Source organism: Diprion similis, chromosome 9 (assembly GCF_021155765.1).
Source record: "Diprion similis isolate iyDipSimi1 chromosome 9, iyDipSimi1.1, whole genome shotgun sequence".
Lineage (NCBI taxonomy): Eukaryota > Metazoa > Arthropoda > Insecta > Hymenoptera > Diprionidae > Diprion > Diprion similis.
In genome coordinates this window covers 2,664,640-2,677,926 of record NC_060113.1, presented here as the reverse complement: position 1 = coordinate 2,677,926, position 13,287 = coordinate 2,664,640, and the positions used below count along the sequence as shown (strand labels likewise).

The 13,287-nt window shown below is 37.0% G+C and overlaps 2 protein-coding genes and 2 non-coding genes across 4 annotated transcripts; 1 reads left to right on the top strand and 3 right to left on the bottom strand.

Moving 5' to 3' along the window:
* Positions 1-3,257: 3,257 nt before the first annotated feature.
* On the bottom strand, positions 3,258-3,330 carry Trnav-uac. Its single transcript has one exon. It is a non-coding gene; the product is annotated as a tRNA-Val (tRNA).
* A 1,236-nt stretch (positions 3,331-4,566) lies between these two features.
* On the top strand, positions 4,567-8,273 carry LOC124410194 (tetraspanin-9-like). Its single transcript, XM_046888377.1, has 5 exons — positions 4,567-4,789; positions 5,144-5,332; positions 6,036-6,197; positions 7,052-7,258; positions 7,927-8,273. Exons 1-5 carry the CDS (start codon positions 4,682-4,684, stop codon positions 8,269-8,271), a joined length of 1,011 nt encoding a protein of 336 aa, XP_046744333.1. The 5' UTR covers positions 4,567-4,681; the 3' UTR covers positions 8,272-8,273.
* On the bottom strand, positions 6,942-7,013 carry Trnad-guc. Its single transcript has one exon. It is a non-coding gene; the product is annotated as a tRNA-Asp (tRNA).
* Positions 8,274-10,644: 2,371 nt separating the features above from the next.
* Positions 10,645-11,867, bottom strand: LOC124410195 (CD63 antigen-like). The gene is made up of 5 exons (XM_046888378.1): positions 11,665-11,867; positions 11,418-11,606; positions 11,180-11,344; positions 10,799-11,032; positions 10,645-10,734 (listed from the first exon to the last, which is right to left on the bottom strand). Exons 1-5 carry the CDS (start codon positions 11,725-11,727, stop codon positions 10,669-10,671), a joined length of 717 nt encoding a protein of 238 aa, XP_046744334.1. The 5' UTR covers positions 11,728-11,867; the 3' UTR covers positions 10,645-10,668.
* Between the last annotated feature and the right edge of the window lie 1,420 nt (positions 11,868-13,287).

The window sequence follows — 13,287 nt, the reverse complement described above, 5'->3', positions numbered from 1 at the left end:
TTTTTTATACTCCTTGAAATTTTTATGAAAGTGATTCCTTCTATTTTCTGTTCCTCTTCTGATCTAGCTATTTTTCCATTCTTTTTTACAACACGCCTCGTAACAAATTTTCTTGTAACTATTGGACGAATTTAATATCGACGAAACAATAAAACGATACGAAGGTCTTATTCAATTAAAAAAATACAGTTAATTAAACAAATAAATTCAATATTCTAACATCGAAAAAAAAAAAACGTTGCATTGACAACTGTACAAATATTTACTCCAAATAGTTTACTTGTACCAAAATATTTTCTCATCATTTGAACAATGTTTGTACAAATCCGTTATCACAACGATGCTCATTTCACTATAATTTTTCGGTAAGTATAAAAAACGATTTTTTTTTTCACAATTAGCTCGATCATCACACGAAATCAATGATTGTTAAAATTGAATTTATCGCACGCGAATGAAGATCAACGTGAATAGCAGCCTCAATTCCCGGCTTCTTTTTTATTACCCCACTTTATATTTTCTCTCGTTATTCTATTTTATTAGCGTTTCGTTTGTCGAGTTGCACGGCGGCTGGTTGGGCGGTTGAATCGTACAAGGATCCAAAGTATAAAAGAAGGATGCCTTACGGACTTCTCACTTCCGTCTCGAAACTCGAGAGATGCGGCTTGGAAATCGTCGAGTTTTTGAGAGTGGATACTCGACGAAGACGAGATGCTCTCGAGGCTTCTTCTTATCATACTTGACCCATCTTTTCTCCGCAGTTCCGCCATCGCGGGTTCCTTCGTTCGAAATTGTACCTGAAATAGGAAATATACAAACAGAGTTACTTACACGTATGTGTGTTACATTATGTAATAACAAAATTCCTGCAGCAGTCGCGAATAGCGACTCGCGCTTCCGAGTTAAAAAGCTTCGAGAAATAAATTACACCGAACCAATACTTTACCTCTGCTTCTCTTTCAATTTAATTCGAGATTTTCAAATCTCCTGAAATTTTACAATTTCAACGTCACTCGGTCATGAGTTATGAGTAAAATTATCGAGACTGACGTGACGAAGATTAATCACCGCTCTTCAAACTTCTTTTTTTTCTACACCGATTCGTCGCGGAAATCCGTAAGCTTTGTTTCATACCGCGATCGAATTAGACCAAAAAAGGGGCTCAAAGGGAAAAAATTGTAACTAGGAATTTTCCTTAAAAAATCGTTGAGTACGGGGGTGGGGAGAGGGGGGGGGGGGGGGGGGAACATTTTTAGGATTCGCAGCCCATTTCTTCAACCGCCATCTTCGATTCTAGGGAAATATTGACGAGGACCAAAATTGTCTATTATCTCGTTTATTTTCAATTTCACACGAAAAATATTAATCAACAAAGTTTTTTGGTGGAATTAAATTTCCTACAATTTTGGTTCTTGTTAATTTGTCCTTAGGATCAATATTTTTCTACTGAGACCTTAAATTCAAAATGGCGGCTACCAAAACTAGATTGCCGGTGCCCCCCCCCCCCTCAATTACAATTTACCTTCAATACAATTTTTTCCGTATCAAATCCTAATTTGAATTGGATATCAGGTTTTTTTCAGGTTTCGGGTGTCGTATCCTCATTGAAGTGCACCAAAAACGAAACGAAATAAAGAGAGAAATCAAAAATAAAGATGGCCAGTATGACCGCAATGCAGAGGAGATTTTACTCACCTGCAACGGAGTCGATATTCCAGTGATTCTGTTTTTTGTAGGCTTTCAATTCATCCATCCGGCACATTTAAGAACCGCGCACTGCATATGCTGTGGAAAAAATGGAAAGAGAATAAGGATTTTATTATTCCGCATTGTCGTTTCGTCGCGCGGTAAAACTGCATTATATATAAGGTGGACCGCAGCTGAGGAACCAGGTGGTCAAAAACCGCGGTGAGAAGAGAGTGAATGAAAGACTGCATGAAAGAAGCGAGAAGAGGAGAAAAAGAATGCAAAGAATGAAAAGAGACGGGGAAGGAAGGAAGGAAGGAAGGAAGAAGAAAAAGAAATGAGACATCACAGAAAAATGGGACCTGCAACTCCTGGCACTACAGGACGAACAACAAAACACAGGTACATCGATCCTGGAACCTGACGCGAATAACAATTTTCCGCCATTCCCGTCGATCTTTTTTATGGAACAAGTTATTTCGCCCTGAATATATAGTATAAAAAGCCGAGACGTCGAATGATGATTTTGATTTTTTATGTACAACGATGATACGTAGAATCGTGAGGATTTTTTTTCTACAAATTTTTGTTTACGCCGAACGGTTGAAAGTGAATTTTGACAATGCAGAATGCGTTTGACAAGTCGGGTTATATTTGAAACCGTATCACGGATTCTTTATAGAACAGATATAAAATATTATCAGCAAACGTTAAGTTTTGGTCAGGTTTACAGAATGATGTGTTTTTTAACAATCAAATGTCTCTATACAATGCGATGTGTTAGGATTACTTACAATTTAGTGACTATTCTACTGGCATGATGTTGTTCGCACAACGATCCGGGAGGAAGCGACCATTTTAAACATTTGAATTTGATATTCGATATTCGAGATCGATATATTTGCATACGAATCACTAAGATGGCTGCTGAGACTTTTAAGCGGGAAATTACGAATTGTGAATTATGTCATTGTATAAGTGACTCAGGTTTTGTATGTCATTTCTTTTGTTAATAGTAACATTATTGTTTTTAGTAATAAGAATCATTTCTTTAATGCAGCGCTTATACTAATTGTTTTCTCTTGTGAGTATCGATGTGTTTTCAAAATCAAAAGTGTGATCTTCCATAAGGCTGTGTGTGGTTAGTGAGCAACTGTCTGACAATAAGTCACGATTTTTAATTCTCGATCGATGGATTGATAATCTATTCTTCAAACATAACCTAACTTGTCAAACACATCACATCTAACATTCGTGTTCTTGTTTAAACTTAAACAAATATTTATAATTCTTTCTTGTTTAAAGAAACAAAAAACAATAAAATATTGTTTTCTTTCTCTGTTTTGATAGTTTAGTAGCCTGAAGATGATAGGCAGCTGCCTATCAAAACGTCGCAATAAATTATTGCTCCAAAATGAAATCATTCTCTCTTTTTAATAACTTGGACTCAACGAAAGTTTTCAACCCATTTGTAGGTTAGGATTTACCGTATTCGAATTATGTTAGTGTAATCGAGTCAACTTGTTGTTTTTAATTTAAAAATTCACAATTTTCGAAGTAAAAATTATATGTGGTTCCGGCCGGGATCGAACTGGCGACCTTCTGCGTGTAAAGCAGACGTGATAACCGCTACACCACGGAACCCGATTGAAAGTTGTTGGTTAGAAAAAAATTTCTGCAAATTTTTTCGACTTCATGCCATTACTTAAAAAACTAAAATCCTGAGAACTCTCTCGTTTTTCAACGGCAATAAATCCTCTTTTGGATCGAACAAAAATTGTCTTCCATTCTTATCTCGGTCGGTAAAGTATCTACCGATTTTGATCGGACAACAAGGTTTCTTTTTTACCCTCTTCTGCTTCGTTGCCTTAAGTTACTCAACGAGTTTCACGTCGACAATATTATAATTAACGCTTAGGCATCAATTTATAGATGGCGACACGTTACAAGGCATAGATTCTCTTTCAAATTATAAATGAAACATGAAAAATAATTTGCAGGTAGCTAAGTTGAATGATCTGAATTAATATTTGACGATTTTTTTATTTTTGCTAGATGTATTTGGTATCGGATAAAATTCAGACTGATCACATAGTGAAATTTTTTAAATCAATTCTACCCAGAAAATAAGTTCAAATTTCAAAACTGTAACAATAATAATTTATCAAAATATTATTCAGAGAACCAGAAAGTAAACTTTTCGGATAAAAAAATCAGTATAAAATCGAAAAAGAAGTAAAAACTCCTGCGCATAACGGAGGCGGGAATTTCAAACGAACGTCTGTTTGTTTATACGACATACGAATATTTACAGATAATTAAATCAGATACAAACGTTCAGCGATTAATCATTCAACGTCAGAATTGTTCGTTGCACTGGAAGGTCTTAATCATTGTCAGCTATTCGAATCTCGATAAGAAATTGAACAATACCGGGAACGGAAGTCCACCTCACTCGTCAACAAGAATCTAATCACAATCAATTGTTTATTCATTTAAATTTAGTTATAGAATATTTTCTCAAACAACAAAGAAGAAAGAATACAATCAAAAGTCTGTGCAGGTGATTTACTGGATTAAAAAATGCAGAAAATATGAAATATGTTACTTTTTCAATAAAACGAGCGTATATTTATACTGATTGAGGGTTTCTGTAGAACGTAAATTAAAAATGGTCAAACCAAATCGAAAGAGAAAATCGATGAAAATCTGCGAACGGTAAAAAATGACTTGTCAGCAAATTTTCGTCTCACAAAGATTGAAACGACACAATAATAATGCTGATATCAGATGGTGATACCGAGATATTGGCGATAGTGGGAGTTGAATGGCTGCGAGGCTGCCGAGTTTAGTGACATCCAGTAAGTGAAGAGCGAGTCGTCAAGAGCGGTCAACATCCATCGGAAATATTTTCGGAGGGTAAAAAAACGCGGCAAAAACCGATTTCCAGACAGTGATAACACCCTGAAAACCGTTAAGGTAACGGTGGTTTGCAATGACGGATTCCGCCGTTGCGAAAACCGAGAACCCCCACAAAACTCGAAGCAAACTTCGTCTCCAATCAATTCGATACGTGAATATTTTCTTCAGCATTATTCTGATGGTGAGTGAAAAAAATATCCTTCAATTTCCAGAAAGGAGTTTCTAATTTGAAAAAGATTTTTGTACTTTGCAGTCACTTATTATATGATAAACGACATTTTTCTTTCCTCTCTGTCACTTGCGATTATCTCTGATTTAGGTGTGACGTTGTGTTAATTGAATTTGAAAAAAAAGATAAATAAAATCACGCGTGTAATCCTTGATCTATTTTTGTAATCCTTGGATCGTTGCGTGATTTTAAATTTCACGTGATAATGACGATCGATGCTATAGTAGATAAAAAAAAACGTAAACACAATAAAACAACACAAAATTACTATTACAAACTGCATATGCACACTTTTTACCACCGCAGATCTATGGGGTCGGAATTTTGCTGCTAACCCTCGGCGTGAGGTACGAATTATCCGGATATCTGGTCTACCTTCACTACTATCTGGAGACACCGATTTTGGTCCTGTTTCTAGGTTCCGTACTATTAATCGGTATCGGATGCCTCGGTCTTATTTCATCCGCGCAAACTATCTACCAAGGGATTGTCACGGTAAGGAAGAATATAGCAACGAAGATGCTTTGAAATGTTTTGAAATTTGAAACGTTTTCTTTTTCTTTTATCCATCTCCTCGAGCTCGGCTTTGCACACTTTTCTCTTCTACTTCCGATTTTTCACACTTATGCAGCGATCTGCACTTGAAAAAGATTTTCCTTATCTATATGACACGAGTAGATACCGAAAGAACTCGCTAAAGTCACGTGGTCTTTAATCGACACAGATTTTTTTAGACCTTAACATTATACAAGTGCTTGGACGAAAATTTTTCCTGTAAATTTACTCACGTCGAAAATCGCTCCACTGCGGATCTATGAGGATAGGCCAAAAAAAAAAAAAAAATGACTTTTTTTTCCACATTGTTACCATGAAAATATCGTTCAAGATAACGATAAAAAATAAATAAAAAAAAAAATACTCTAAAAGTTCGAGCTCTTAATATTAATATTAATAGCTCAAACTTTTAGAGAATTTAAAATTTTTTTTTCACGATGCACTAATTAAAAAAAAAATAAGTCTTTATTATGTCCATATATATATATATAATATATATATCCATATCATGTTTCTCCAGCAACGTTAATATAATCAATATATCGATTGTAAAGTTATCGGAAATATTTTCGCCGTCACATTTGAGCCCAGCGAACATTTTACCAACGAAGCACATGTCGAGCTTTTTTCTACGTTTTTTCAGTTCGGCGTTCTGCTCTTCGGCTTGTTCATGATAATGTTGACCATGTTGGCCATAGCTTTCGCTACTCTAAGCTCGGCACAAAAATCCATTGAAGACATCCTCGAAAACCACATGACGAATTACACCGCTTACAGCTCTGACGTTGACTACCTTCAAGCGAACGTAAGTTTATCCGAAATCTGATTTGGCTTCTTTTTTTTTTTTATTCTTTTGGTCTCTGTTCTTTTTTCTTTTCAACTTTTAATGTCGTACATGCGTACATATGTGTATACATATATCGAACATAGAGATAACATATCGCGAATATCTTTTTACAATTGTAAAATTGTATAGATCGTAAAGGATCTTAGCAAATCTCACTAATACGAGCAATTAACGTCTGTATCGCTCGCAGTCGTGGAAATAGAAATTGAATCAACGTGTTACTATATTTTTACTTACGTCATACGAGACATTACATGTCAACTTGACCAATGATTTTCCCTTACTATTTTTTCAATTTGCTTCATAATTTTTTCATACGAATCCTCCGGTTATAAAAAAGTCGTTCCGAATTTTTTATCAGTTTTTTCCACCAACATTTGATTTTTTTTTTCGATCATTCAAACCCAATAAACTTTCTTATCCCCACAAATTTACTAAAATTTTTTGTTCAATTCTGAATCCTTTGACGCGAGAACATTGAGGAAAATCGTTGGTCAAGTTGACATGGAATGTTCCATATAGAGCTTATATTGTCATCGTGATCCGTGATAATCGCGGCATAACTTCACGCTCTAAACGATCTATGCTTTAAAATAATTGCGTTATTTGCGCTACGATGCCGAATTGATCGATACATTGATCGATTTCGTTGACGGGCGTGATTTTGATTTAAAAAAACCGACAAAGTAGAAAAAAAAAATCCTCCCCGGCGGGGAATCGAACCCCGGTCTCCCGCGTGACAGGCGGGGATACTTACCACTATACTACCGAGGACTTGATATTCTGAAGTCACTTTGATATTCTTGTTGCAGTTAAATTGCTGCGGATTGAACGATTTCACGGAATGGAATTACACTTTGGGATACATTCCTGGTTCCTGCTGCGATTCTGATACAGTTTGTGGGTTCGCCGATGTCGCAGCCCTGGATTTAGACGGCTGCTATGAAACTCTGGAAAATCTGGTTACATATATGATTTACTTCTTTATGCTGGTTCTTGGAATACTTGCTTTGATCGAGGTGAGTGGGACGACGATGTATAGATCAAAGTAAAAGTTCGAAGTTCATCAGTTGTGATCAAATGTCATTTAGTCATGACAAAAGCTGCCAAAATAATTATTTTCTGAACACGATTTTTTTCCTCGATTTCGAAATTTGCGCGAATCGTTAAATTTGAAAATTTCGAAACATCAAGATTTTGACAGTTTTTCAATTTTCAAGGGGTTTTTCAATTCCAAGTTTTCGATTTATGTACATATAATTAGTTACTTGACAAAAAAATAAATAAATAAATAATTGACTCGTTAAATTTTTTTACAATTCGGTTGCTGAACATTTGATTCATTCGATTATTGTACGATCGACAAAAGCTCGATCAATTAATTAGCATTTATTCGTCAAATTCATGCAAGAAAAACAAAAAGAAAAAGTTCATCATCACTCGTTAAATAAAATTTGAACCTTCGGGGCAGTAATTTTATTCTCAAATATAAAAAATATCACAATATAGTCATTTTTCGTTTCGGATTTATTCACGATCCCTATAATTTAGTATCAAAATCAAAAATTAAAATAGGTCACAGTTTTTTATATGTATAGAAAATTACGTTTTTTATCGCCCCTTTGAGGTAAAAAAGTGTAACATTCTTAAAACAATAATTTCACGAATCACGTGATACTTATTTCAGGTGACCACAATCGCTTTGACGTTTTTCTTAGCACGAGCAATCGGCGATCGTCGTCGAAGGGTTTTGCCGTCCGAAGAACCAGCCGAGGGTGAAAGATTGGAGGTGATAAACAACCCCTTGGCCGTAGGGAGAACCCTCCCCAGAGTCAAACCAACGCCAAAGAATATTCTTACCGGGAGTCCAAATCCGGAGAAAAGATTTAACCACCGGATCGCGCAACCCGCTTCCCTGGAAAACTACCCCCGATTTCCAACGCACAAAAACACCGGTTTTTATGCCAGGACAGTCGTGCCTTCGGCTCCGCCACAACATCTCTTGGACCGAAGGAATCCAAAAATTTTTTGAGAGAACGGTTCCAAACAACTTTGTGAATGTAAAGGTGGGGTCAGTTTTTGGAACTTTATTATTCGCGATAAAGTTTGCAAGGCAAAGCTGTGATAGATATGAATTGAAAATATACATCTACATTAGGGTGGCGCAAAAAAACAGACTGTTTTTTTTTTTTGAGTCTCGTGTGACAAAATGTTAGTTTTTGATGTTTCAAGAGCCCACTCCAAAGGACAGCTCAAAAAAAAAATTTTAAGAGGTGGCTCCAAATTTTGAAAAATATCAAAAATCGTCAAAAAATTAAATTAAAAAAATTATATTTTCAGTATTTTGTTTCATTTTTAATTCATGTCGTGGTGTATTGTTATCGATTGTTTCTTACTAAATTTAAGAAAAAAAATTGATGAAATTTTAATATGAATATTAAAAGGTCGCTCGAAAAGATCTGAAGAAATGCACCAAAAAATTGAAAAAAATTATGAGCGACCTTTCAAAATTCAAATTTTGAACTGAAACTTTCGGAAACTTATTTTTTTCTTGTCTACAAAATTATGGCGTAGCGAGAAAAAGGATTTAAAAAAAAAAATCGATTTTCGACGATTTCTGACGTTTTAAAAAATGTGGCGCAGCCTCTTAAAATTTATTTTTTGAACTATCCTTTGGAGTGGGCTCTTGAAACATCAAAAAGTAACATTTCGTCACACGATACTCAAAAAAAAAATAATCGGTTTTTTTGCGCCACTCTAATACATATGTATTTAAGCATGCGTGATAGATAAGAATATAGCATGTTTCTGTGCACGATCCATCGGTGAACAGAGTTCTGAATGAATAAATTTAATTTCTTTTTCATTTGTTTCTGAAAATTAGCCTTCGCGAATTTGTTCGAATTACTCACCTGATTAACTAAAAAAAAAAAAAAAAAAAAAACTCACCCTGTTCTAAATATTTCCAATTAGATTTCAATTTTTCAGTCATTTTCATTTTCCCAGAAAATGTAAAAACTTCACGAGCGTTGATTAATTGATTATCGAGCGTGATGAATCACAGTACATAATAAGCCCCTCGCATTACTCATAACTCAATTATACAATCCACAGATTCTTTCATTGATAATCGTGTCTGGAATAACATTTTATAAAACAAAATTCTGACGGTCTTGCTCGTCGTCTCATCTGCAATTATCGGAATGAATTCCAAAACAATTTGCTATCAGTGCTATATACTCGACACGCACACGAAGATAATCCATTAATTAATGAACAAGCTGAGTACAGTGTGGGATTATATCGCATCGGTTGATCACCGCCGATGAATCACAATCCAGTAGGTATACAGTACTAACATAATTTATATCAACAATTCAACTTAAAGTAATTCGCAATATTCGCGCGTTAAACTTTAATATCTGCACGGAAATTACAATCCGTCGATGAATCGGAATGAAAAGATTAAAATAAAAAAAAATAAAAAAAAAACACACACACAATTATAACGTGACCAACGACGATCAACGTATAACGATAAACGTACCTATACGATCACGGAACTGTACGTATACATTTGTGAGTAGACAAAAAAATGAAGCAGCAGAATTGAGCGATCGATTAATCATTATACAAATTATACAGTCTTATAATTATTATACTGGCTACAGGTATACACATTGCCTAGGTTATTATTGTTTTTAAACGTGTGTATTATATATGTGTTAAGATATATCATGTATATATATATAGTATATCATAAACTATTTATATGTGTATAATTGTTTATCATATATGATTTGAGATTAAGATTATTTATAGTTATTATCGTAAAGATAGGCGCTATACGTAAGATATATATTATATATGTATATATATGTATTGTATATAACTGGTAAAGTAATTGTTAATTAGGCATAATCGCACTACTCTTAACAGATAATTACTTATTACTATGAATTATAATTTAGTATTCAAGCTGCACGAATAACGTATAGCGAAACTGTGATGATTATACATGGTCTAAAATCTATACACATTCATTACGAGTAACAATATGTTAATCTACAAGTATAATATAATATCTACAAACGAAGATTTATTCTTATATAGACTTATTATACCATACATATTCTGCACGAATGTAATCATACATTATACAGTATATAATTATTAAGGTCTACTATATAATAATGAAATTCTGAAAAAGTAGAGGGAAAATTGGAAAATCTATTAAAGATGGATATCGAGATCAAAATGAATAGTCAAAATCTATCTCGAAACGAACAGATACGTTAAATTTTGTAAATACACAGTAACGGAAACGAAAAGAAAAAAAAAATACACTTTGCATAAAACGGAAACGTAAAAATTAAAACTCGTATATATATATATATATATAAGTATATCTGAATTATAAAAATTTTCTTCACTTTTCACCGCCTTCACGTTTTATCGCATTAGCCAGAAAGCAAGCGAGAACCACTCCTGCGATCTGCAAATTTTTGAGACATCCGGATAAAAATCGTTTCGATCGATCGTTTCAATTTCAAACTCACCTCAATGAACGCGATTCCTATCCCTACGCCGATCAGGATCTTCGCTCCATTCTGCACCCTGGACTCAAGCTCCATGTAACAACCCCTTCGGTAGACCTTGCTCTGACTATTCATGATGCACTGCGTACTCGCACCGGAATTCAGGTCGCAGCAGGACTCTGGCAAGAGTCCTGGTCCTGGCAGGACATTAGCACGTTCCCAATCCTCCGGTCCATCGATGCCGCAACATTTCAGCTGTAAATTGATAACAATTGAAGAGAAAGAGAAAGTCTCAAAGAGGGTCGTTAACGGTCCCTTTTCCTTCCTTTCTACGCAGCAGTTATTTGCTAATCAACTTTTTATCTACGGTATATGCACTCGTCAAGGATCAGGATCACCGACCTTCTGCTGCACGTTGTTCCACGCCATCTTGTCAGCTTCCGTGTAGTTCGTCATGGTCGATCTGAGAGTCTCTTTCATGGCCATGCTGAAGTCGTTACGGAATACTGCAGCTGCGATGCCGACTGCCAGTTCTATCGCGAATATGACCACCAGGGCACCCGCGAACTGGAACACAAAGTGCCGCCAATTAGCAATGGCCTGGAGATTTATCAGGACATCGTTATCGTCGATCACTCACGGCTATCAGCAGGGTGTAATTCTCCTTTATGGCACCGTAGCAGCCCAGGAAGGCGATGAAGAAGACGATGGCTCCGGCGACTATAAGGACGACCGGAGGTGCGGTTATCCTTCCTTCCAAGAAGTGGCTGAACTCACCAACATCCGAGAGGACCAAAGCACCGGCGACTATGATGCCGATACCGGACACCTGCAACAGGAATCGGACAAACATGGTTCGGAGGGGGGAGAATGGCGTCCAGACTCACGGCGAATATCAGGTTGAAGAAGAATAGAATGTATTTGATCAAGCTCATCCCGCAGGACTCCATATTGCTGCGTGTCGGTGTACGTTAACAATCCACTTATTTAACAAAGTCGATAAAGAGGATTCACATGTGGTTTGGATAAAAGGATTCTGACGCACAGTGATGATATGGATTCACTATTGCTCGTGAGGTCTATTCGAGGCAACGGTTCTGCCAACAATGAATTGCCGCACTGCACCGGAGGATCGAGTAGAAATTTTCCAGGGTATAAGGTGGCGGAAAAAACTGTTCGACCCGATCCTCGGTTGATGGCTTGAAACGCACCCGATCCGATTGGCTCGCTGAAGCAAAGGCGCGCGCGATTCTCTATCCTGATTGGATACCTTGGTACTACGACGTTGTGTTCAACATCGTTGCCATGGACACCGTGTGTGGTCAGTAGCATTTAGTCAGGGGGTGAAACTCGCGACTGACACGAAATGCCATCGGCAGCAACGCGCCTTTCTTTTCTTATTTTACTAAAAATCAATTAATCCTCAGGATATACTCGCCGAAGAATCGCGATGAAGTCATTAAATCCGGAAGATGAATGAGACTACGTCACGGTGTCCAGGAAAAAATCCGTAAGAAATTCAAGATCATTCAAGAACGTTAAAAATACTATATTTCCAGGACACAAGAAAAATTCAAGGACATTTTCAGGACCACTGACCACCATGCCCTGTTGTCGGGAGATCTGGAGACGAAGACCTGTGGCTTCGGTGGTCACGAGGAAATCGAGATGCTGTCTTGGAAGCAGGAAACGACTTTGGAAATTCATTTCTCTTATCCAAAGTAGGACGACGGTTTAATTCTCTCTCCGGTGAATCAGATTAGCCAGGGATCGCGTGTTTCGAGCGAAACGGGATGGGCACAGGAAAGACGCCCTAATATACTGTCTTCCTGCTGGCTTTGGTCATTAGGAAAAAACCGACTCCACCTACTAACTGCATCCGTGTAAACACATACACGCCCGTGTATGCAAGCTGATGACATTCCGCCTCACGGACAGACGGAAAATGGATTAACATCCTCGTTAATTATCACACGCGACGCGTAATCTCCTCGGGATTAAATGACGGACAGGGTCCTTTGGGATGAACATTTGTCTGATCTATGTTTAGATTGACCTTTCACCGTAATAATTTCACCTTTCGAAAGTTATTGGCTTACGATTAAAGCTTCGATTATTGAACCCTCGTGTCAATTAGCTTCCTGATGTGCTGCTGCTGGAACTGAGAGCGAAATTCAGTCGCTGGTTCCCTGCATCATGATGCTGGCAAAGGGGGCGAGGGGCGGATTATCTCCAAGGGCAGACGGAACTGCGTCGCCGAATCGAGCGAACGCCCAGTCTCGATACGCAGTTGGGAAGAATCCATAGTGCATCGTGCTTAAAGAAGATGGAGTCGAGTTTCATCCGGACCCCAGACTCCGTGTCCATGAACCTCAATAGCTTCTTCCTTCCTCTTTCGTCCGTTGAATAAGACGTCGATGTGGTCGTCGGTCATCTTGAAAGGAAAAGGACTTTGGACTCTTTATGTTACCCCGTGAAGAGGGAAACTTTTAGAAAGAAAACGATGAAAC